Source organism: Panulirus ornatus, chromosome 35 (genome assembly GCF_036320965.1).
Source record: "Panulirus ornatus isolate Po-2019 chromosome 35, ASM3632096v1, whole genome shotgun sequence".
Classification (NCBI taxonomy): domain Eukaryota; kingdom Metazoa; phylum Arthropoda; class Malacostraca; order Decapoda; family Palinuridae; genus Panulirus; species Panulirus ornatus.
The window spans coordinates 10541006-10567136 of record NC_092258.1 but is presented as its reverse complement, the minus strand read 5'-3'; the positions used below and the strand labels follow the sequence as shown (position 1 = coordinate 10567136).

At 49.3% G+C, this 26131-nt stretch overlaps 1 protein-coding gene across 7 annotated transcripts in view; it reads right to left on the bottom strand.

Moving 5' to 3' along the window:
- The window catches only part of Schip1 (Schwannomin interacting protein 1), a 212429-nt gene that overhangs the window by 75298 nt on the left and 111000 nt on the right, over positions 1 to 26131 (bottom strand). For 4 of the 7 annotated variants that reach the window (XM_071683022.1, XM_071683016.1, XM_071683018.1 and 1 more), the window contains exons 2-4: positions 14528 to 14583; positions 4227 to 4271; positions 457 to 662 (exon numbers count right to left, since the gene is read on the bottom strand). In XM_071683022.1, the coding sequence (XP_071539123.1) occupies positions 457 to 662; positions 4227 to 4271; positions 14528 to 14574 (298 nt within the window). In that variant the 5' untranslated portion in view covers positions 14575 to 14583. The remainder of the gene's footprint in view (positions 1 to 456; positions 663 to 4226; positions 4272 to 14527; positions 14584 to 26131) is intronic. The other 3 variants (XM_071683017.1, XM_071683020.1, XM_071683021.1) reach the window with 1 other exon arrangement.

Genomic DNA, 26131 nt, shown 5'->3' with positions numbered 1-26131 from the left:
GGTTAATGGCGGTGTTCAGAGAGAGGCAGTAGGTTAGTGGCAAAGGGAGACAGCAGGTTGGTGGCGATGGTCAGAGGGAGGCAGCAGGTTAGGGCGGTGGTCAGGGGGAGGCAGATGGCTAATAGCTTTCGGGGAAGAAAAGTGAAAGGCGTACACGGGATAGAGTGATATAAGGTGATATGGTATATGGGGGGCGACGTGATGTGAATGGATCGAAGAAGGGCATATAACGTTTCATATATATATATATATATATATATATATATATATATATATATATATATATATATATATATATATATATATATATATATATATAATGTAGAGGTAATACTATATATAGAGTAAGAAATAGTATTAAAGCTGAGGTTGAAAGCAGACATAGGCAAGTGCCTGGGAGGAATGAATGGGCAATCAGGGCTGCGCGTGAGGCAGCGGGCGGGTGGAAACAGTCACCTGTATCAATGATGAGGAGAGGTTGAGGGTCCCTCCCGTCCCCGGGGCTTCCGTTGATAATGTTGTGGTTGTGGTTGTGGTGGCTGCTGCTGCTGCTGTTCTTGTTGTTGTTGTTGTTGTTGTTGTTGATCACCGCTTTCTCGCTGCTGTTACTGTTGTTGTGGGGAGGCTCGGTGTGTTGCTTGGTGCCGTTGGTGTAGTGTTTCCTACGGGAGAGGGATAGCAAGTCAGGTCACGGATGGTGGGGTTGTGGCGGAGCACATACGCCAGTAAGGCACGGAGCGAGGCTTGTTACCTGGCTCCTGGCCGTACACACACACACACACACACACACACACACACACACACACACATCTATATATATATATATATATATATATATATATATATATATATATATATATATATATATATATATATATACTGTAGAAGGGACATTGGACTGACATTGGACTGACGTAAGAAGTTCTGGCATGGCCAGATCAGGTAGGAACAAGTGGGTTATGGGAGACGAATGTGTGATGAAGCAAAGGCCACATCTGAAACTTACGTCATCAATGTATAATGTACAAAGGATCAGTGAAGGACAAAATAGTTAGCATTAAAAGCTTAGCAAGAGGCGTAACCGACAGGAAGAACTACATGAAGATGGAAGAACGAAATTTCAAAACGTATCTACACTCAAAGACCAGAGATGATACGATAATCCATGGCAAGGGAGAATACCATTATATGTATCGGAAAAAATCCAGTGAACGTAACAAGGCCCATAGGGGAGGTTAACCCTAGCAGCACCAGATGGCATCTCAACCATCTGTACCCAGAGAACGCACGAAGACCAGGGACAAAAGGATCATGAGGTAAACAACCTATACAACTGGTCAGTTTTAAAGGTACCCTCGAGGACATGGATTACTGAGATATGTAAGGAGACAAACACGAAGTACATTCAACCTGAGCTGGAATACGGTGCAACAGTCGGGTCACCTTGCTGGAGGAGCCACACAGGATCGCTCTCAAGGGTCCGAAGGAATGCAAGAAGGTTGGGTCTCCTCTCTGGAGAGGCCAAATAGAACCGTTGTCGAGGGTTCCGACTGAATGCAACAAGAACGGCACCAGACCTGAGCAGAATGAACCACGGAGAGAGGAGGGAAGCCTTCGATCTATCCAAGACTGGAATAATGGAAGATATGATAGCTCTCTCTCTCTCTCTCTCTCTCTCTCTCTCTCTCTCTCTCTCTCTCTCTATATATATATATATATATATATATATATATATATATGTGTGTGTGTGTGTGTGTGTGTGTGTGTGTGTGTGTATGTGTGTGTGTGTGTGTGTGTGTGTGTGTGTGTGTGTGTGTGTGAATTCTGAGGAGGCAGTGACTAAGTCACCACACACCATTCCTTCGAAGTTAAGGAGGTCAAGTGTACAGAGGGACGTGAGGAAGTGTACGCACGGGCGTGTGACGGAGCATTTGGTCTTGCGGTCCAAGCTAAGGCAAGATGAAGTAGATGCTTCTCTCACCAGAGATTAAAAACCATAATCTGTATGATGAAGATGCCACGCCAAAAGGCGAGGAGCTACACGAACATAAAGCTCCCATCACTTGTGTACCAACAGGTCCTCCTACAGAGACCCAGATGATAACGAAGGCGAACGATGGGACATCCGCTCTGGTCGAGACATGTCGACCAAGACGCTAAGGTCCAGCAGTCCCATGCACTCGTGCCTCTCTCAGAACCAAGAGAGACACACTTCAACATGCACTCGTCGGAACCACGTCTCTAGTTGTGTTGACCCCTCTCAACATGCAGACACACTCTTCAGCGCCGAAGAGCTGGGCCACGTATCGAGGGGAGAGACCTTGTCACAAGTGGTCTCTGACAAACATGGAATGTTTCCTTCAAGTTGGGGTCTGAGACGCACGGCAGATACACACATACACTTCCTTCCCTCATCTTGCCCGACTCGTCCTTCTGAATTCAATACCTGAGCGGCCGGCCAATTTAGCCTTGCTCTTCGGGTGCTCTTGTGCCCGTCCGCGACCAACGTCCCGCTAATGACTCCTGAAGGAGGAATGATAAGGTTCCATTACCCGGAGAGATCCACTCTGAGGAGGCTAGGAGGACCTTGCCTTCTGGAGGATCGGGACGTCGTTGGAAAGGTATGCACCGACGTCCTCACTTGTGTGTGTGTGTGTGTGTGTGTGTGTGTGTGTGTGTGTGTGTGTGTGTGTGTGTGTGTGTGAGAGAGAGAGAGAGAGAGAGAGAGAGAGAGAGAGAGAGAGAGAGAGAGAGAGAGAGAGAGAGAGAGAGAGAGAGAGAGAGAGAGAGAGAGAGAGAGAGAGAGAGAGAGAGAGAGAGAGAGAGAGAGAGAGAGAGAGAGAGAGAGAGAGAGAGAGAGAGAGAGAGAGAGAGAGAGAGAGAGAGAGAGAGAGAGAGAGAGAGAGAGAGAGAGAGAGAGAGAGAGAGAGAGAGAGAGAGAGAGAGAGAGAGAGAGAGAGAGAGAGAGAGAGAGAGAGAGAGAGAGAGAGAGAGAGAGAGAGAGAGAGAGAGAGAGAGAGAGAGAGAGAGAGAGAGAGAGAGAGAGAGAGAGAGAGAGAGAGAGAGAGAGAGAGAGATCATGGACGCATCTGTCGGTGCGCAACGCGGAACCTCTCTGGCTCTCGTGTGTGGCCAATTAGCGGCTCAAGAGTTTCCTTAAGGAGGCTTAAAGGGCATTACACTGTGGCCTGACGTGCATGACCTGCAGGAGCCGGGACTGTGAGATCGGTGGAGGATCATCACAGCGTCAAGGGACGTGTGGACGTGAGACTGGTAGACTGGTATGACGTTGAGGGACGTGTGGACGTAAGACTGGTAGACTGGTAGGACGTCGAGTGACGTGTGGACGTAAGACTGGTAGACTGGTATGACGTCGCGGGACGTGTGGAAATAAGACTGGTAGACTGGTACGACGTCGAGGGACGTGTGGACGTAAGACTGGTAGACTGGTACAACGTCGAGGGACGTGTTGACGTAAGACTGGTAGACTGGTACAACGTTGAGGGACGTGTGGACGTAAGACTGGTAGACTGGTACGACGTCGAGGGACGTGTGGACGTAAGACTGGTAGACTGGTACAACGTCAAGGGACGTGCTGAAGGGTCGCACCGCCTATACCCATGAGGTTAAGATGTTGGCCTTGATTAATGAAAGGAAGAACCGAAGCCTGAGGGAAAATTATCCATCTTAATGTAGCATCATTCTCTGTCACAGCTCTGACTAGCACTGTTCTCTGTCACAGCTCTAACTAGCATTGCTCTCTGTCCCAGCTCTAACTAGCATTGCTCTCTGTCACAGCTCTGACTAGCATTATTCTCTATCACAGCTCTGACTAACATTATTCTCTGTCACAGCTCTAACTAGCACTGCTCTCTGTCACAGCTCTAACAGGCATTACTCTCTGTCACATCTCTAACAGGCATTCCTCTCTGTCACAGCTCGAAACAGCCACTATTCTGTGTCACAGCTCTAAAAGGCATTACTCTTTGTCATAGCTCTATCAGGCATTACTCTTTGTCACAGCTCTAAACAGCCACTATTCTGCGTCACAGCTCTAACAGGCATTCCTCTCTGTCACAGCTCTAAACAGCCACTATTCTGCGTCACATCTCTAACGGGCATTACTCTCTGTCACAGCTCTAACGAGTACCATTCTGTGTCACAGGAAAGACGGTGAGGCACATTCAGAGATCAGGTTGATGGCTGAGGTCGAGTGTGGCACGTACCGTGGGTTGAGCGATGCGATCACGTCCTCAGATACAGGATGGGGCCTGGTAGCCAGCCAGCCATGGGTCAGGCACGCCAGAGGCCACCAGACATCAGGAACACAGCCATGGGTCATCATGGGCACGCCACCGGACGCCGGGGACGGTCATGGGTTATTTCATGGGTCGGGTTCACCACACACACACACGCGCCATCAGAGACGCCATGGGCCAGACACAAAGAAGAAGACAATTACATCATTACACTGAACAGATCAAAAGGGCTGGGAAATATCGATGGGAAGGGGGGGGGCGGCTTGCCTGCAGCCAGCTCAGGCCCCCCCGAGAGAGAGAGAGAGAGAGAGAGAGAGAGAGAGAGAGAGAGAGAGAGAGAGAGAGAGAGAGACAGAAAGAGAGAGACAGAGAGAGAGAGAGACAGAGAGACATAGACAGAGAGACATAGACAGAGAGACATAGATACACAGAGACAGAGAGACAGAGACAGAGAGACAGAGACAGAGACAGAGAGAGAGACAGAGAGAGAGACAGACAGACCTGGTAGATAGGGTCGACTTCCCATTAGCAAAAAGAGAATGAAAAAGGGAAGGAAAAGAATTATAGGAAAATACTAAAATGACGAGGTTAAAAGAATGACAGACAAAAAAAAAGAACAGACATGAAGAACGAATGAACAAAGAAAGCTTGAAGAATGAAAAGGAAAAAGGAAAGAAATGATATACAAAATTAAGTAATGAAGCTAAAGAAGTGAAAGAAACTAAAGCTAGGAAGAAATACAACGAGGCCAAAAGAATGAAAAAGAAAAAGCTAAAAAATGAACAACGAAGCTAAAAAAGAAAAAAGAAAATAGATAAAATGAAGGAAAATAAGAAGAAAATGAACAACGAAGCTAAAAATGAAAAAAGAAAATAGATAAAACGAAGGAAAATAAGAAGAAAATGAACAACGAAGCTAAAAAAGAAAAAAGAAAATAGACAAAATGAAGGAAAATAATAAGAAAGAAATAACAAAGCTAAAAGAATGAAAGAAAAGGACAGAAAGATCGAAATGAAAGAAATACTTTGATCAGTATGAAGCAACATAAGTGGAGTCACAGATGTAGTCACTGGAGGTAACAGGTGTGGTCACAAGGTGGTCACAAATGATCCCACAGGTCAAGCTACAGGTGTCCTGGCACAGGTGTGATCAGAACAAATTACAAAAAGCGAAAACAGCTGCTGGTATTACATCAGGAGTACAACTGCACATCAGCACTACACCTGTGGCTACAGATGTTAAATTGTATATATATAGCTACAGGTATCTCAGCGCATCTGTCAAGGACACCATAGTGCAGGTGTGGTCACAAGTACGTTAGGTGCGGGGACTGGAGGTGTGGTAACAGGTGTATGACTGCAGGTGTAGTAACAAGTGTACAATGATAGATGTGATTTCTGGTGTCACTGGTGTGACCGAGGTGGTGTCACTAGTGGGCCAACAGGTGTTGAAGAACGGATAGGCCACTGGAAGAAGAGGTACAGGTGCGCCAGTGCAGCTGTGGCCATAGGTGTACTAATAAAGTGATGTCATTTGCCGTCAACATGTCAGAGACAAGTTCATGTAACGTCAATTACGAGTAAGTAACACGCTGGTAACACGCTGGTAACAACTCAGGAACGCGGGGGAAACACGAGAGCAACACGTTGGTAACAGGTGAGGGCAGCGACCCTTCCATCCACGGTGATAATTAAGGCTTTCAGTGGCTTCCGTGTTTGACCAATCAGGGACCACTGCAGTTCTGGCGCAAGCAATCGCACGCGAGGCTCAAGGCTTGCGGTCGTGCTGGCTAGTTTGCTTGATGTGTGTGGTGGTGGTGTGTTGGTGCGGGTGTAGTCTGCCCCGGGGTAAGGCAAGGCATGACATGATCTGTGCAGGAGCAGCGATTTGTCCACAGTCCCTGACACTCCCTCGAAGACGAAGGTTCGACACTTGAGAACGAAGGGACGATCCTGAAGCACGACGGGACGACCCTTTGGTGTGATGGCCTGGTGTCAGACACGTAAGGGTCGTACCGTCGTGCTTAAGGACCGTCATTGCTTTTGGAGCTCAAAGGGTCGCATGCTGAGCAGATGGTACGAGTATCAAGCAGACACTGGCTTTGCCGAGGTTGTGAGGTACTGACGTCGAAGGGCCGTGTTAGCGTTGCTTTCTACCATCAGGATCCTGCAGATGGCCAGCCCGAGGTGTACAGCGTCTTGCCCTTTGGCAAATATAGGGGAATTATCACAGACCAAGTGGCCCTCTGACGAAGGAGAGTCTTATATAAGCCGAAGGATAATATCCCAGGAGATGTCGCTCCGTCTTCAAGTCCTATGATTAACACCGAGCCTCTGGAATACTGCTGAAGAAGTCGGAGTATATCATACAGGCGCTGGGTGGGACTCAGCTCTTCTGGAGTTCCTCGAAACCCTTCCTGACGAGGAAGGTCATCGGTGGGAAATCCCGAAGACGCTGAATATGCCACCGTAGCGACTGATCATGTCACTAATCAATACCGACTGGAGAAAAGAGAATATTACAGCTGTTTGAGGCGATAATGCCCAATGTGGATGAGGCATGAGAGAATTTGTAGTTACGGCAGCACATTTATGCGATGAAGAGACTACGGTTTCCTAAGGGATGGTAGAACCCTCCGAGGCCTCCTTGTCTGCCTCCGAGACCTCCTTGTCTGCTGTGATGGCAAAGAGATGCAAGAGCTAGACGCGTAAGGAACCTATTTAGAGAACCTGATCTTCCTTCCTCGTGCCTTAAAACCTCACTCCCCTATACTTCTGAACCTAAGGAGACTCAGAACTCCTATACACTCTAAATTGTCTTCCGAACTCTTATAGACTCTAAACTGTCTTCCGAACTCTTATAGACTCTAAACTGTCTTCCAAACTCCTATAGACTCTAAACTGTCTTCCGAAGTCCTATAGACTCTAAACTGTCTTCCGAACTCCTATAGACTCTAAAACTGTCTTCCGAACTCCTATAGACTCTAAACTGTCTTCCGAAGTCCTATAGACTCTAAACTGTCTTCCGAACTCCTACAGACTCTAAACTGTCTTCCAAACTCCTACAGACTCTAAACTGTCTTCCAAACTCCTATAGACTCTAAACTGTCTTCCGAAGTCCTATAGACTCTAAACTGTCTTCCGAACTCCTATAGACTCTAAACTGTCTTCCGAACTCCTACAGACTCTAAACTGTCTTAAAATCCTAAAAAGACACGACACTAATAACGGCATAAAAGGTGGAGGAAAATACTAATAATCTTAAAATGATAATAGGAAATTCCACGCATGTCGTGGGCCGAGCGACGCCCACAAGGAAGAAGAAGAAGTCTTTAAGCAGGACCCACTCGGGGTAAATCGATGGTTTCAGGGAAAGGACCCGCCGCCCCTCCCACCAGCCACCCACCTCCAGAGGCCGAGAAAATCCTTTAAGTATTCCAAAGAACCTGAAGAAAAACCCTCGGTCGGCTCTCTCACAGCTGCCACCTCCATCTATAACCCCGCACGCTCAACGCAAGGCTTTGTGTCTTACCGGATCGTAAATATCATCCAAGCGTCACACACACACACACACACACACACACACACACACACACACACACACACACACACACAAGTGTCATTTGCCAGCAGAAGTCGTAGGTAACACGTCGTTGAGGGGACCATTATGCTGAACACATGGGAGATACAAGGCGCCTTCTACCTATTGTACCTTAAGTTTCAAGGCTACATGAAAATGGACTGGGTGATGGCTCTTACTACCCTAGCATCAGTCGAGCGGATGTTCACTGGAACGGACCCCAATTTCGATCGATTGCCCCAACGTGATATTAGACGACGTTGAGTCTCGGCGTTATTAAAAAGGAAGGCCAAAGGCCGTTGGTATAGAGAGCTCGGGGTTCATCTCATATTAATATATTCGCATCTCTCTGATCCTCAAGGCCGGCGAGATATCACTATCAAATGGAGCGCGAGAGGCAATATCAGCGTAACTTAAATGTGCTTCTCATAGCAACAGGTAACCCAGGGGACGACCTATTGGCAATGTAATGACGATTCTTGATCCTGGATTTCATCTTCAAGACACCAGTGGCTTAACGTTCTTCTCACCCAACGTCAGTTCTCAGAGGAGACAACTTAAAAGGGATCTTCAGCCTTGGGACACTTCGAGAAGGAAATGAGTCTAGGAATATGATATCATACAAAATCCAAGCGTTTTAAAGTTTACAGCTGTGATCCCTGCAGTTATGCTTGGCTATAGCTTTGATCCCTGCAGTTATGCCGAGCTGTAGCTCTGATCCCTTCGCTTTGCCCAGCTATAGCTGTGATCCCTACGGTTATGCCTAGCTGTAGCTCTGATCCCTTCGCTTTGCCCAGCTATAGCTGTGATCCCTGCGGTTATGCCTAGCTATAGCTCTGATCCCTTCGCTTTGCCCAGCTATAGCTGTGATCCCTGCGGTCATGCCTAGCTATAGCTCTGATCCCTACGGTTATGCCTCGCTATAGCTGTGATCCCTTCGCTATACCTAGTTATAGCTGGGGTCCCTTGCAACTAACCCATCTATATCTAGGATCCCTGATGTTTACAGAGACAGTAGAGTCCCGAGGCGAACACTTGACTGCCGAGCGACCTCCCTGAGCGTAAAAAGGTTGCGGAGGCTTAAGGGAAATAGTAATTTAGGGTCTGAATATAATTATGGTACAGAAATACGGAAGAAAACAGGGAGCAGGGGTTCAGGGAGGTGAGTAACCCCTCAAACACGCCAGTTCAGTACTTGAGTATGACGTAACGATCCTTGAGAGCGATAGGGAGATCTTTGAGCACGACGTTAAGATCCTTGAGCTCGACTATACGATGGAAGGTACGATCCTTGAGCGCGTCGATACGATGGACGGTACGACCCTTGGGCACGACGATACGAGCGACGGTACGATCCTTGAGCGCGTCCATACGATGGAAGGTACGACCCTTGAAGATAGGATGGACTGTGAGATCTTTGAGCAGGACAGTACGACGGACGGTACGACCCTTGGGCACGACGATACGACGGTCGGTACGATCCTTGGGCACGACGATACGACGGACGGTACGATCCTTGGGCACGACGATACGACGGTCGGTACGATCCTTGGGCACGACGATACGACGGCTAGTGCGATCCTTGGGCACGACGATACGACGGACGGTACGATCCTTGGCACGACGATACGACGGACGGTACTATCCTTAGGCACGACGATACGACGCTTAGAAAACGACAGTACGACTTTTGACGACGACGGTGGAAACCCTGAGGGTAAGGGAACGACTCTTGAGTACTAAATATCAGTAACGACCCTTGAGCACGAAGGTACGACCCTTGGGTATAATGGCCTAACCTATGACCTGACCTTTAACGATTAGGTCAAAGGTTAAGCCCTCACACACTGGAGTCGTACCTTCGTGCTCAAGGGTCGTTCTATCGTGCCCATGGGTCGTACCGTAACGTCGTAACGCCGGTTCGTACCGTCGTACTCACGGGTCGTACCATCATGCTCAAGAATCATAAGGTCGTAATTAATGGGTTTTGATGCAACAAGGAGACACATATGAACGCGCACTTTCATAGAACACACAATGCCCTCCAACAGCAAGGATTCGAACCTTGTACCCTTTGCGTAGTAGCCGCGTATGCTTGACCACTCACCCATGCTTCTCAGCATAGACGAGTAGTCTGCGTACCCGGCGACCACGCAAATGGTACCAGGTTCGAATCCTTGATGTTGGAGGGCATTATGTGACATACACACACACACACACACACACACACACGGCAATGTGGAGGACAGAAGTATCAAAAACTCAGTGGAACCCAGCACCACCGGTAAACACATTACTCTCACATACGCAGACGGCCGACCTAATATGAATACCCTGTGGGCCCCTCCCAGAGCCCGGCCGGGTTCCAGTCCCTCAGAAAAGACGAGAATTCTAATTACAATGGCGCATTTAACATGAAAGAAATCCCTGAAATTCCGTACGTCACGTAACTCTGCTCTTCCCCAAATATACGTAGCACAGGAGGCGTTTGCCCAAGAATATAGACGACTGTGAGGGGACATATGACCAAAATTATATGCTCTCATCTGTCATAATCCGTGGTCAGCAGCTGGCTGGACCCACACACTCACTACAAGGGTATGGATGATGCACTTCGTGTTTTCAAGTCGAAGCCTTTCAGAGATGGGCTGCACAATACTGAGGGAAGTGTTCCTCTGCCTCAAGTGTTGTGGTGTTGCTCTAAGTGTTCCTCTGTCTCAAGTGTTGTGGTGTTGCTCTAAGCGTTCCTCTGTCTCAAGTGTTGTGGTGTTGCTCTAAGCGTTCCTCTGTCTCAAGTGTTGTGGTGTTGCTCTAAGTGTTCCTCTGCCTCAAGTGTTGTGGTGTTGCTCTAAGTGTTCCTCTGTCTCAAGTGTTGTGGTGTTGCTCTAAGTGTTCCTCTGCCTCAGGTGTTGTGGTGTTGCTCGAAGTGTTCCTCTGTCTCAAGTGTTGTGGTGTTGCTCTAAGTGTTCCTTTGCCTCAAGTGTTGTGGTATTGCTCTAAGTGTTCCTCTGCCTCAAGTGTTGTGGTGTAGCTCTAAGTGTTCCTCTGTCTCAAGTGTTGTGGTGTTGCTCTAAGTGTTCCTCTGCTTCAAGTGTTGTGGTGTTGTTCTAAGTGTTCCTCTGCCTCAAGTGTTGTGGTGTTGCTCTAAGTGTTCCTCTGCCTCAAGTGTCCTGGTGTTCCTCTAAGTGTTCCTCTGTCTCAAGTGTTGTGGTGTAGCTCGAAGTGTTCCTATTGTTCTCCCTAAGAAAACAAAAGAGACTCAAACATTCTAGATGATTTGCGTCGGAGATTCGACACCTACTTGAAAAAGCATTTTACATTCCCTTGTCTGCACTTTGATCCAGACGTAAAGAGAATGACGGAGTCGTAGCACTGACAGGGTACCGTGTCTGAAGTTGAAGCTGTCCTCCCTTTGCACTAAGGCCCGTAATGACAGTCAGGGGAAAGGGCAGTATTCAGTGGTACATTCTCAGAGGATAAACCATATTATCATGACTGCGTTGCCTGGGGAACGGAAACCGAACAGGACGAAAGGTGAACTGGTCCTGGTCGATAAAACAACCCCCCACTGAAGTGGTGAAGAACACAAGAGTTCCTCCAGGAAGAAGAGGTGCTCTCTCTCTCTCTCTCTCTCTCTCTCTCTCTCTCTCTCTCTCTCTCTCTCTCTCTCTCTCTCTCTCTCTGCGGAAGCGAGGGGAATCCATTTCCAGAGGCAGAAGGGCAATGGACCGGGACTGGGATAGAGAAAAGACAAAAGAGCCTCGGCAAAAAAAAAAAGAAAAAAAGAGGAAAATTGGTTCACTTCATTCAGAGCAGAGGAGAAAAGGGGGGTCGGGGAAGAAGTCAGTTTCGTCCAAAGGCCCAACAGCTGTTCGTCCACCACACAACCACCTCATGACGACCTCGAACGAAACTCGAAAAGAAAACCACACAACGTCAAACAGTAATTATGACTGTGCAATTATTGGTAACTCACATCATACAGAATTCCATAATGGGACTGAGAAACGCGCTATAGACGAAATAACCATCATCCTATATCAATAATGAATCAGCTTCACTACTTATAGTATATATCGTATATCATATATCAACGCTCTCTAGTACATGTGGTTTATATATATCATCTTCACTACATAGGGTTTGAATATCAACTACTTTGCTATATATAAATCATATATTAACAATCTTACCGCAGGGGATTTATATATATATCTACATCTTTACTACGTTATGGGTTCTTTACCAAAAATATCTTATACATTAGCAAAATTTGTGCTTGGGATGAATATATGAAGAACTTTACTGCCTACAGTCTATATAGATAGAATCCAATGTTTTATCATCTTTGGTCAAACATAAACTTGATTTATTTACTTACGTGGATGGTCTCAGCAATACTTTGTTGACTCTCCTGTACTCAGCAGCCTCTATAACTGACTCTCCTGACCTCAGCAGTGTTTTTAGTGACTCTCCTGGCCTCAGCAGTGTTTTTAGTGACTCTCCTGGCCTCAGCAGCCCTTTCTAACTGACTCTCCTGGCCTCAGCAGACCTTTCTAACTGACTCTTCTGAACTCATCAGTGTTTTTTAATGACTCTCCTGGTCTCAGCAGTCTTTCCAACTGACTCTCCTGGCCTCAGCAGCCTTACTAACGGACTCTCCAGGCCTCAGCAGACCTTTCTAACTTACTCTCCTGGCTTCAGCAGACCTTTCTTACTGACTCTTCTGAACTCAGCAGTGTTTTTAGTGACTCTCCTGGTCTCAGCAGTCCTCCTAACTGACTCTCCTAGCTTCAGCAGTCTTTCCAACTGACTCTCCTGGCTTCAGCAGCCTTTCTAACGGACTCTCCTGGCCTCAGCAGACCTTTCTAACTGACTCTCCTGGCTTCAGCAGACCTTTCTTACTGACTCTTCTGAACTCATCAGTGTTTTCAATGACTCTCCTAGCCTCAGCAGTCTTTCTAACTGGCTCTCCTAACTTCAGCAGTCTTTCTGCTGACCCCTTCTGACCCCCTCGAAATCTTTCTGCTGACCTCCCTGACCTCAGCAGTCTCTCTGCTGACCTCGAAGACCTCATCAGTTTACCTCTGACCCGTCGATAATTCAGAGGGAAACATTACCTCACCATCACATCAAACACGTCAGGAACACATGAATACATCCCACATGTCCGAAGGGACATGAGCACCACCACCAGTGACTCTTTTTAAGAGACGTGTGTGAAATATGCATCAGTCATGTCCAAAGGTAACTTAGGAATACGTCAGTGATGCGTCAGTCATGACAGGAAACACACGTCAGTCAAAATGCAAGGACAATACGTCGTCTCTCACTCAAGTGCTTGTCAGCGGCAAGTAGGAAAGACATGTTTGGCTCCTCAAGCAACACAGGTGTGGTGAGCCAGCAACACAGGTGTGGTGAACCATCAACACAGGTGTAGCAGGCCAGCTAGCAACACAGGTGTGGTGAGCCAGCAACACAGGTGTGGTGAACCAGCAACACAGGTGTTGCAAGCCGGCTAGCAGCACAGGTGTAGCAGACCAGCCTGCAACACAGGTGTAGCAGGCCAGCCAGCAACACAGGTGTAGCAGGCCGGCTAGCAACACAGGTGTAGCAGGCCAGCCAGCAACACAGGTGTAGCAGGCCGGTTAGCAACACAGGTGTAGCAGGCCAGCCTGCAACACAGGTGTAGCAGGCCAGCCAGCAACACAGGTGTAGCAGGCCAGCCTGCAACACAGGTGTAGCAGGCCGGTTAGCAACACAGGTGTAGCAGGCCAGCCAGCAACACAGGTGTAGCAGGCCAGCCTGCAACACAGGTGTAGCAGGCCAGCCAGCAACACAGGTGTGGTAGGCCGGCTAGCAGCACAGGTGTAGCAGGCCGGCTAGCAGCACAGGTGTAGCAGGCCAGCTAGCAACACAGGTGTAGCAGGCCACCCAGCAACACAGGTGTAGCAGGCCAGCCAGGCACACAGGTGTGGTGAACCAGCAACACAGGTGTAGCAGGCCAGCCTGCAACACAGGTGTAGCAGGCCGGTTAGCAACACAGGTGTAGCAGGACAGCCAGCAACACAGGTGTAGCAGGCCAGCCTGCAACACAGGTGTAGCAGGCCAGGCAAGAACACAGGTGTGGCAGACCAGCCAGCAACACAGGGTGTGGTAGGCCAGCCAGCAACACAGGTGTAGCAGGCCAGCCTGCAACACAGGTGTAGCAGGCCAGGCAAGAACACAGGTGTGGCAGGCCAGCCAGCACCACAGGGTGTGGTAGGCCAGCCAGCAACACAGGTGTAGCAGGCCAGCCTGCAACACAGGTGTAGCAGGCCAGGCAAGAACACAGGTGTGGCAGGCCAGCCAGCAACACAGGTGTAGCAGGCCAGCCAGCAACACAGGTGTAGCAGGCAAGCCTGCAACACAGGTGTAGCAGACCAGCTAGCAACACAGGTGTGGCAGGCCAGCCTGCAACACGGGTGTAGCAGGCCAGCCAGGAACACAGGGTGTGGTAGGCCAGCTAGGAACACAGGTGTGGTAGGCCAGCCAGGAACACAGATGTAGTAGACCAGCCAGCAACACAGGTGAGGTAGACAAGCCAGCAACACAGGTGAGGTAGACAAGCCAGCAACACAGGTGTAGCAGGCCAGACAGGAACACAGCAAGTACAACACAACAGGTGTAGGTACAGCACAGGTACTCACAGCAGACACACGCCGCCCCGGTCCACGTTGTTCTCCTTCAGATGCATAGCCAACACCTGGTGGGGGGGTAGAAGACAGATGTTAGTAGAAGACAGATGTTAGATCTCAGGTCAAGGGCATAATGATACAGTAACACCTGTTGTCGCAACAGACAACAGGTGTTCTCTCGATGAACCACAGTTATCATAATTCAGGAACATCTGTTGTCTCAATAGACAACAGATGTTCTTTCGATGTACCACAAGCATTATAGTTTAGAAACATCTGTTTTCTTGGTAGACAACACATGTTCTTTCGACGAACCACAGTTATTATAATTCAGGAACATCCGTTATTTCAGTAGACAACATATTCTTTTTCTAATGAATACTTGTTACGGTGAGAAACACCTGCTTTTTCAATCGGCAACAGATGTTCGTTCAGTATGTGTTGTGACGATTTATCAACATCTGGTGTGGAAAGAGACTACACATGTCCATACCTTAGATCAATGGGATCGCTGGTCACCAGCCATAACTTAACTATAAGGGACAGAAAATGGGCACTTCGCCTGGGGTTGTGTACCTGGGCAGCTCGACCCTCCAAGTCTAACAAGTATTAGATTTAACTTCCACCAACTTTAAATAAAGTTAACATTCTCCCGTGTGGTGGTAAACTTAGAGCGGAAGTTACGTGCACCGAGTTTGAACTGATGTCTCGTATTTCAAAGGGAGTTGAGGGGTTAAAGGCTTAGAACCCGTGGCACGCGTTTGGCCTCCAGCTTCCCATAGGTGTCTGTGAAGACCAACCATACGAGGATTGACCGTTATGATACCCCCACTACTGTCTCACTTCGAACAGCAAAGGTGTTGAACTACCTTCCCTCCTTCGTTCTCTCTCTCTCTCTCTCTCTCTCTCTCTCTCTCTCTCTCTCTCTCTCTCTCTCTCTCTCTCTCTCTCTCTCTCTCTCTTTTCCTATAACCTTTGAGAGTCTGGTCTAAGGACCCCCTTGCGAAACCCTGATTAATTTCTTGGCCCTGAACCTAAATTTCCCTTCGCCCGAGATGGACTATGACTGGGGTATGTTTGACCAGTGTCATGTCGATTATCATATCAAAGAGACAGACATGACTGGCGGAGGTAACGTGACAGAAATGCGACAGAGAAGCTGCCATCTGAACCAATGTTGCCACATGCACCTCATTTGCCGCCTGTACCACAGCTGCCACCCACACCACAGCTGCCACCTACATCACAGCAGCTGCCACCTACACTACAGCAGCTGCCACCCACACCACAGCTGCCACCTACATCACAGCAGCTGCCACCTACACTACAGCAGCTGCCACCCACACCACAGCTGCCACCTACACCACAGCAGCTGCCACCCACATCACAGCAGCTGCCACCCACACCACAGCTGCCACCTACACCACAGCAGCTGCCACCTACATCACAGCAGCTGCCACCTACACTACAGCAGCTGCCACCCACACCACAGCTGCCACCTACATCACAGCAGCTGCCACCTACATCACAGCAGCTGCCACCTACACTACAGCAGCTGCCACCTACACCACAGCTGCACTTGATGTGCTGGTCGTCTACCTCCATCAGTCCTCACTTATACATCCCATGGACTCATAGTTCCACCCTCGACCTGGTGGTGAAATGGTGGTGCTGTAGTGCCCATTCTGCTCGATTTCATTTCTTGAGCGAGACGTAACGACCCTTGAGCACAGCGGTTCATCCCTTGACGACGGTACGACACCTAGAGTACGACCTTTGAGCACGACAGTACAGCTCTCGAGGACGACGGTACTATCCTCGAGCACGAGGGTACGATCTTTGGGTATGATAGTTTGGGGCTATGACCCTACCCGTAAGGGCCAGGTCAAAGGCCAGGCTACAGTGCCTACGGATCGTACTATCGTTCTCAAGGGCTGTACCGTCGGGCCCAAAGGGCTGATAAGCAAACTGGTGCTCGCAGTGATGATAAATCTAAGCCTTTCCATGTCTGACATCTGGCAACTATTGGTCCAAATTCAGCCAACACATCTATTTCGACCCTGCCGCCATCTTCGACACCTGATATCATCTGTACGTATTATGAATCACGTGATTCTCGAAGCCGATGCAGAACAGGTGGCTGTGTGTTATAACACGCTTCTCAGTGACCAGAGGAAACCGTGTGTCATAATGACGTCGAGGGCAAGAGAGAGAGAGGCGGGTGTTCAAGCGACGAACTGCGCAGTTCGAGGCCTCCAGCGAAGGCATGAAGGCCATTGTGCCGAAAGAGACCCGCTCGCTACCTTGATGAGTTCGAGGTTTTGAAATGCCACTCCTCCTTCCCAAAACCATTCTTCTCTCCTTCCACTTGGAGACAACACTGAACTCACTTCAGGCTTTTAATTAGATCGGGATTGCCAAAGGAAGACTGGGTTCAGTTTACTTCTGGTCTACCTCTGAGAGCCATGCACACAGTCTCCTTCCTTGTCTTGTATCGTATGGTATTTCAGAGCTGAAGAAAATGGTCGATATTTGTTTGAGGGAATATTCTAATTGGGTCGTGCTGTTATGGTGATGACCAATGGGCACGACGCACATATACCCCCTGGAGCGCGAAGATACAGAATGGCACTTCAGCACAATGGTATAATCCTTTGTTATGATGGTCTGACCTTTAACCTGAGCATTATGGCACAGGACTGAGGCATCGCGCCATCATATCAAAGAGCAGTACCATTGTGCTCAAGGGGGCAGTACCGTCATGCTCATGGGGTCGTACAGTTGTGCTCAATGGGTTTCATCATCGTACTCAAAGGGTCAAACAAGACCTTAAGGTTATAGGACGATAACCACTTCAACTTCCGTACCCTAAACTGGCCAATGGACGTTAGACGCTGTGTGTTGTGGTGGGCAGTTCAAGTAGTTATCTCGCCATCCGCTATACAATATCCTCCATCTTCAGGTACACAGACCAGAGGAAGACGAGACAACGAGTAAAATCTTGCTTCACGACACCAGAAAACATAATACAATGTCATGGTAAGTGGCCATGAGACAGACGTTTCATACCGCCATCACGACAGAAATTCAACAACACGGCCCTGAACGGGACACACCATGAACCAACTCATATACCCGAAGTGTCGCAAGTTATGAGCGACATCACTTCTCAATTCTCCCACTGCTTCGAATTCTATGCCCATTTTCTCTTGGTCAACCTGCATCTCGCCTCGTCTCACCTACTTCCATAAATTCAGTCTTAGACACGATTCCCCTAGGGAGGCAGACGTAACCAAGTTATGTTTAACGCTTCCAAAACCCAAGTTTATCCTTATTTCTCTTTACAGAAAACTCTTCCATGACTTTCCCGTCTCCTCTAATGGCTCTGTGGTCCCACAACTTAAATTATCATATTTGGCGTCACCAAGACATGTAAAATAATTCATGCAACGCGTTATGATAAGAAAAAATGGCAAATCTTCTTTTAGAATTTAAGTCTCTAGTTCAGGTGTTGAAAAGTTGCTCCAACTGTATAGAGGACGGATTCGTCCTTGTATGAGACACTGTTCGTTCCACCTAGGAAGGGTTTTGTTCCATATACCCGACAGAGTCGACCGTCAAGCACTCCAGGTGCACTCCAAGTCACCTAGACTGTCCTTAAGGCTCAATCCTCTTCATCTATGACACTCTACTAGGTCTTTTTTTCCCCCTCATGTGCAGATATGGCTTTGGCTTTCTACTCTGAGACCTGGCTGCAACTCGCGAGACCAGCCAGTACTCGGGAAGTTATTTTCTCAAGAGTGGCCATAGGTCACATGAGGATGTGGTCGTTGCGGTGTCTGTTTCTTCCCCCACTGCCATGGTTCTTCAGCACACACCTGCACAAGCTGTTCATCATTGACCTTCCCAATGGGTACAGCATGTCCCCCTGAGTCATACCATCAGCTGCCATGTCACTTACACCTGACAGTCAAATGACCCATTACTGTTAATTGAACCCTATCAAAATTGCTGGCGCACTCACTCAATTCCACCTAAACCACTCGCCTCTCTTCCCCACTTCCCTCATTACCAGTAAGTTCTAGAGCTTCGTCTGATCAAGTATTCCTTAAAAAAAATTGATCTGCTACCTTTTCAAGAGCATTCTTCCCTCATCTCAAAAACTCTTAGACATATATTTTCTCTTTCCGTTTCTTGTGTTCGTCCTGTTGCTCCCCCTTTTTCATACGATCAAGACCTGGCCCTGATGAAGCTTTCCGTCCCAGATTGGAGGTTTAGTCGTAAAAATGTGAGATGAATCCGGGGCTCAGGGGGTGTCTGGAATCATTCCAAGTGGCTTCATCAGCGAGAGAAAAAAAAAAACCCAACAACTTCAGTATCGTTGCCACGGGAAAAGAAAGAGACAGAAAGGCAGATAGACTGAGGTCGTTAGAGATATGAATGGCCAAAGACCAGATGGACCTGTCGAGAGAAGAAGAGAGGTTATTACACTTCCTCTGGGTAAAGGAACACTTCGCCTCATGGATGACATATCGTCAATAAATCCAGACGGAGATGAAAGCTGAAAGAGAGGCGAAGAGGGAAGGAAGGAGGGTATTTCTGGGCCTGCTTACGCAAGGACTCTTTCCCAAATGGCTCCGAAACAGGAGTAAGCGAACCATGGACTAAGGTGGCGAGGTAAGTCTTCCACGAAGGGCGGCAAATCATTCCATGAAAATAGACCTGCTCAACACACTCCCCTAGAAAGCAGAAGCGTCGCTCGATGACAGGTAGCAATCTCCCAAGGATGAGTGAAAAAGGTGGTTTCCTAAATTAGTTCGGTTTTGCGATACCGAGGTGCCATTGTTGGGGTATGGGTGAGGAAGCTGAAGGAAGAGGGAGCGGTGAGGATAGAGGTGTCTACAAGCGTGTGGGCAGTAGATGTTCCCCATCGAGGGTGTAGCACGGACGACTGGAGGTGAAAGACTAATCCCGTGTTGGGAAAGCTAGGGCGGTGACGGCCTGGAGCACGAGAAGGGTGGGTGACGATCTGTTCCAGATTCTGGAAGGCTAGAAGACTTTAGGACTTAATAACCCTACTACTCACTTCCCGTGTGGTGTGTGGGTGGAAGAATCATAACTTAGAAGATTTCAGCTTAGGGAGATGATGTCAGCGATTCAGCTATCAAAACATGCTATGATGTTTGAAGAATTAGGAGGACAGTGAGTGGGATAGAGGATGGTCATGGTACCTGATAGGCCAAATATTGAACCAGACGACGAAAGAGCTTCGGGAGTCAGGATCCACAAGACGTGCAACGGGTGTACTGGTGTCGTAATCATCCTTACACTCCTTTGAGGTGAAGTGGATGTAGATTAAAAGCTCAGAATATGAAATGAATTAGTAGGACATAATTAGAAGACTCGGCTTCCGAAGGGATGTATGATATCTTAATGGTAATCAGTGGGACAAGGATCGCAAATGTTGGTGAAATGAATGGCAAGGTTTACGTCCACTACAGTAGCTGAGGGGTCTTGGGAGGGACTACTAACTCTGCTGTTTCTTCTGCCTTCCTCTTGACGGCACAAAATGCACATACGTGAGTGTATTTACGTTAAAGCTCGACTGAGATATGAAATTATATGTGTGTCCTTCCATGATCACACGGCAGAAGTTAATGGAGAATTCTGACTGAAATGTTAATAAGTTAAGATGATGACGGGGTCTCAAGGGCAGCAAGTGGTGGTCGGATCCACCATTCGGTCCTAGCAGGGATGGTCGTCAGATGCAGCGACGACATCAGCAACAGGAGCGTCAGCATCATCATCAGCAGCAGCAGCAGTAGCAACAGTAGTAGCAGCAGGAGGAGGAGGAATGACACAGTAAACTGAAGCAGGTGTAGCACGACTTCCCTGGGGTTAACCCCTTAGTCACTCTACCTGTAACCCTCTCACCTCTGTACAACTCCAGCAGAAGGAGACCCACTTTCCGTCAGATCCCTTAATCATGGGTACGTGGTAGAACGAGTCCTGATCATCTCACGCCCCCGAGTGATGGGAAAGGGCGAAAAAGTCCATCAAAATAGTTGGGAACCTATTGTCCCTTCATCCCTGTACCTGGGTGTCTTGAAGTCTCGAAGTCCTTTGCATCTCCTGAAGCTAATGGGGCACGAGTTGGACGCCTCCTTCCCAAGCTCAGCTCCGAGGCCTGGCAGACACCAGATGTTCAGAGCAGCTGACGCCTCTGTAGAAGGAAGCCCACAGACCCCAGGTACATGGACGAGATCGTCCCCAGAATGACTTACAGGATGACAGACGTCTCAAGGGTGACTTACAGGCTGATGAACGTTCCCAGAATGAATTAGAGGTTGATCTACATTCCCAGGATGACTTAGAGGTTCATGGACGTCCCCAGGATGACGTAGAGGTTCATGGACGTCCGTAGGATGACTTAGAGGTTCATGGACGTCCCCAGGATGACTTAGAGGCTCATGGACGTCCCCAGATAACTTAGAGGTTCATGGACGTCCCTAGGATGACTTAGAGGTTCATGAACGTCCCCAGGATGACTTAGAGGTTCATGGACGTCCCCAGGATGACTTAGAGGTTCATGGACGTCCCCAGGATAACTTAGAGGCTCATGGACGTCCCCAGGATGACTTAAGGTTGATGGACGTCCCCAGGGTGACTTAAGAGGTTGATAGACGTCCCCAGGATGACTTAAGAGGTTGATCTACGTCCCCAGGATGACGCACAGGTTGATGGACGTCCCCAGGATGATGGGTAGATTGATGACGGAGAACAGGGCCAGGTTCAGCTGGGAGCGGAGGGGGCTCTCGGACCTCACCACCACCAACCACTGAATTATTCCCGAGCCACTGGAGCACTGGCCCGGATTTAACTCCGATGGCTCAGGCCGGCGTCCAGGTAAATAAACTTTATCCACAATGTACTCCTGCTGGTCAAACGCAGCGACACACAACATCAATATACCAAAACCTCTTTGGGATAATGGTTTCAGATGTTGATGACATTGATCATAACGACCATTTGAACTTGGAATCAAGAATGAGCTCAAACTGTATGGACACCAGCGCTCTAGTGTCTACCAGGAATCATTAGTGGAGTCCAGTATACATAGCTTCAAAAGGCAAGGACCCTCCTGAGGAAGTTCCATGACTTCGTCTCCTTTCCCGCAGGAGTCCTCCTCGTTCCTCACCAGCGGTTGGTTGTTCCCCCTTACGAGGATGACGTCAGTGCCTCTGATCCTGCTCCGGGGCAATGATCCGAGCCAGTGATCGAAGCGGTTGTAGGAGGGCGTTGGAATGAGTCCACGAGGCCTGGTGATGTGTCAGGCGACGGGGAGAGGCTTGCCGCTGCCGCCAGACGTCCACGTGACTAGTGCCTGTGATGCTGCGGGGTGAGCCAGACTCCAGCAGACGAGACCTTCATGGTTTCTGACGAACTGCAGCTCTACCTCGTTGAAAGTAAACCTGTAGGGCTTACCTGGAGCAAAGGCTTGCTTCATCCCCGTCAGGGACCAGGATGCTATAGGCGCAAGTGGTGAGAAACAGACCAACAGGAGGCTACAGTGCAGACCACAGGCAACAGTCGTCATATGACCTTCAACTTTCACGTCACCAGTACGGTGCCAGCAGCAGCGCCACCCCTCACCACCACGGCGCCACGCCACCACCATCAGCGCCTCCCGTCACCACCACAGTACCACGCCACCAGCAGCAGCAGCACCTCCCGTCACCACCACAGTGCCACGCCACCACCATCAGCGCCTCCCGTCACCACCACAGTACCACGCCACCAGGAGCAGCAGCACCTCCCATCACCAGATCAGTGCCACGACACCAGCAGCAGCAGCACCTCCCTTCACCACCACAGCGCCAGGACGAACCATCAGCAGCAGCACCTCCCGTCACCAGATCAGTGCCACGCCACCAGCAGCAGTAGCACCTCCCGTCACCAGATCAGTGCCACGCCACCAGCAGCAGCAGCACCTCCCATCACCACCACAGTGCCACAGCCCTAGCGATACTAACTATCGACCTGTCCCTAACTCGCCACTTGGGTCATGTTCGAGCCAGGCTGCGACATCACCTGGATTGAAATGGCGCTCAGGACCTCCCTCGTCCATACTACATCCCCTGGGTCGTGTTCCACAGCTACGGGTACAGAGGTCACTATACATCGTTTAGGTCGAGAGTGACATGAATGTATAAGATGCTGGAGCGCCAGCTGGGTCGGTGAACTGGGCGCTGGAGGAAGACATCCTGGACGACAGCACCCATGTCTGGCAGTCCAAGGCGCCTCACGAGAACACTGGTTTTGACGTATACTCGGGTGTTGTGCTCCACCACACCTCTCCACACGCCCATGATCTCCCTCCACACACCCATGATCTTCCTTCACACTCCCATGATCTCGCTCCAGATGCCCATGATCTCCCTCCACACGCCCATGATCTCCCTCCACACGCCCATGATCTTCCTTCACACGCCCATGATCTCCCTCCACACGCCCATGATCTCCCTCCACACGATCATGATCTCCCTCCACACGATCATAATCTTCCTCCACACACTCATGATCCATCCACAAGCCCATGACCCCTTCCATGCACCCACGACCTCCCACCACACACCCATGATTTCCCTCCACACGCCCATGACCCCCTTCCACACGCACATGATCTCCCTCCAAAAGCCCATAACCCCCTTCCATCCGCTCATGATCTCCCTCCACACGTCCATGACCCCTTACACGCTCATGATCTCCCTCCACCTGCTCATGACCCCCTCCATACACCCATGACCCCTCACACGCCCATGACCCTCCCCACGCCTATGAACCCCTCCATACACCCTTGATCTCCCTTCATACACCCATGAACCCCCACCAGACACACATGACCCCCTCCATACACCCTTGATCTCTCTCCATTCACCCATGACCCCTCTCCACGCGCCTATGACCCTCCCCACACACGCCCATAACACTCCCACACGCCCATGATCCCTTTCCACGCGCCAATGAAAGATGTAATAAGAGGGCCTCTCTCTGCCTTGGGTTTCAGGGACTTGTCAAGATTGCTAAACTCGTTAACAAACTTGAAGTTTATGAAACTCAAGGGTCGGCTCCAGTCGTGGACGTAGGTCAAAATCGACTCCCAGACCTACAAGATACGTAGGGGGAAAAAAGTCATAAATATATAGAACAACAAAGAAAGAGGAGGGAATGTAATGGAAGACCTCTGAAGAAAGTGGGGAAAACCTGCTGTGTAGAGAGGATCGAGTCCTTTAACTATGATGGAACACACTGGAGGATCAAGAGTTCCAAAGCTTGGTGTTGCAGGGAGAGAAAGAGATATCACAACGGCCTACCCTTAAAAAAATAGCGGATACGGTTCAGAAAATCATTCATACCATATTATGATTTAGTCCTAAAGGTTTCCACGAAACAGCTCGTTGCATGGAAGTGCTTTGAAACAGACCCATGCAAGTATAAAACCAGATCCAATAAATCTGTCACAGTTACTGTTGTATCAATTTATTGTTTAAATGATAAATACATCAATGTCTCTTTCTAACAAGATACTGTTGAAGTAATTAATACATATGCCATCTCCTGTTGTACTGATTTACTTTTGATATGATGAATACATCAACCTTTGTATTAAGCAGTTACTGCACCACTGGATACAATAGTCTACTGTTGTATTAATCTATTACCTCCGTACTAGATACATTTTTTGGTTGCAGCGTTACATTCACCAGCCAGCTGCTGTACTCCGGTATAGATCAAACGATAGACACATCAACCCACCGTTATAATAATCAATTGCGCCAACAATAAACCCATAATCCTTGTTTCACACAGTGATCAACTGCGGTGGATGCTGATAATGCAATTACCACTAATTACCATGAATTAACAGGCACTGGCGCTTGGTGCGCCCACAGCGTCGGTCGGGGCGAGGTTGGGGGGGGGAGTCCGGGTTGGTGTCCATACATGCATACATACATACATACATCCATACGCACACACACTATACCGAACCCATACACACACTCCACCCCTTCCCGCTCCACACACACACACACACACACCCACACACACACACACACACATACACATATATACATATATATATATATACTCCAGCCTACACATCTACCACAGACTATATGATATGCCTCCTGCTGAGGTGCCCCTGGACCACACATTCAACATTACGGAGCCTTCTGGCGCCGCGAGACTCCGGGTCGCCCTTTATCTACCACATCATGACCGGACTCTGCAAGCCACTTCAGTCACAGAGCAACACGGAATATACTTCCTGCCAAAGGTTCCTCCCATTCTCTCAAGCTACAGTTCCTCTTCCCCGTATGGACATTAGGGCTGAGGTATGGGAGGCTACAAATCAGTTAAGAGGACCAGACTCCCTCCTGTCCTTCCACCTCTGCGTCAGGCAGCTCTCCCATACAGCAGTGTCCCCAGGTTACCAACAACCTCTTCGCTACCACTTCGATGTCCTTTGTGGAGTAGGATGCCACACCTTCTCCGATGAAGTGAGGCACCCCAGCTTATCTGGGGGGAGTGAGGCACCCCCAGATAAGCTGGGGGAGAGAGGTACCCCAGATTGTGTGGTGGAATGTGTTACCTAAGCTTATGTGGCAGGTGGAGGAATGAGTCGCCCATGAGTATTTTGGAAGTGTAGTGAGGCACTAATCCCAGCTTATCTGGTGGTGGAATGAGCCACCATCCCCAGCTAATCTGGTGGTGGAGTGATGTACCATCCCCAGCTAATCTGGTGGTGGAGTGATGTACCATCCCCAGCTAAAATGGTGGCGGAGTGAGGCACCATCCCCAGCTAATCTGGCGGTGGAGTGAGGCACCATCCCCAGCTAATCTGGTGGTGGAGTGAGGCACCATCCCCAGCTAATCTGGTGGCGGAGTGAGGCACCATCCCCAGCTAATCTGGTGGTGGAGTGAGGCACCATCCCCAGCTAATCTTGTAGTGGAGTGAGGCACTTTCCCCAGCTTATCTGGCGGTGGAGTGAGGCACCTTCCCTAGCTAATCTGGTGGCGGAGTGAGGCACCTTCCCTAGCTAATCTGGTGGCGGAGTGAGGCACCTTCCCCAGCTAATATGGTAGTGGAGTGAGGCACCTTCCCTAGCTAATCTGGTGGCGGAGTGAGGCACCTTCCCCAGCTTATCTGGCGGTGGAGTGAGGCACCTTCCCTAGCTAATCTGGTGGCGGAGTGAGGCACCTTCCCCAGCTTATCTGGTGGTGGAGTGAGGCACCTTCCCTAGCTAATCTGGTGGCGGAGTGAGGCACCATCCCCAGCTAATCTGGTGGTGGAGTGAGGCACCATCCCCAGCTTATCTGGTGGGGGAGTGAGGCACCATCCCCAGCTTATCTGGTGGGGGAGTGAGGCACCTTCCCCAGCTTATCTGGTGGGGGAGTGAGGCACCTTCCCCAGCTTATCTGGTGGCGGAGTGAGGCACCATCCCCAGCTAATCTGGTGGCGGAGTGAGGCACCATCCCCAGCTAATCTGGTGGTGGAGTGAGGCACCATCCCCAGCTAATCTGGTGGCGGAGTGAGGCACCATCCCCAGCTAA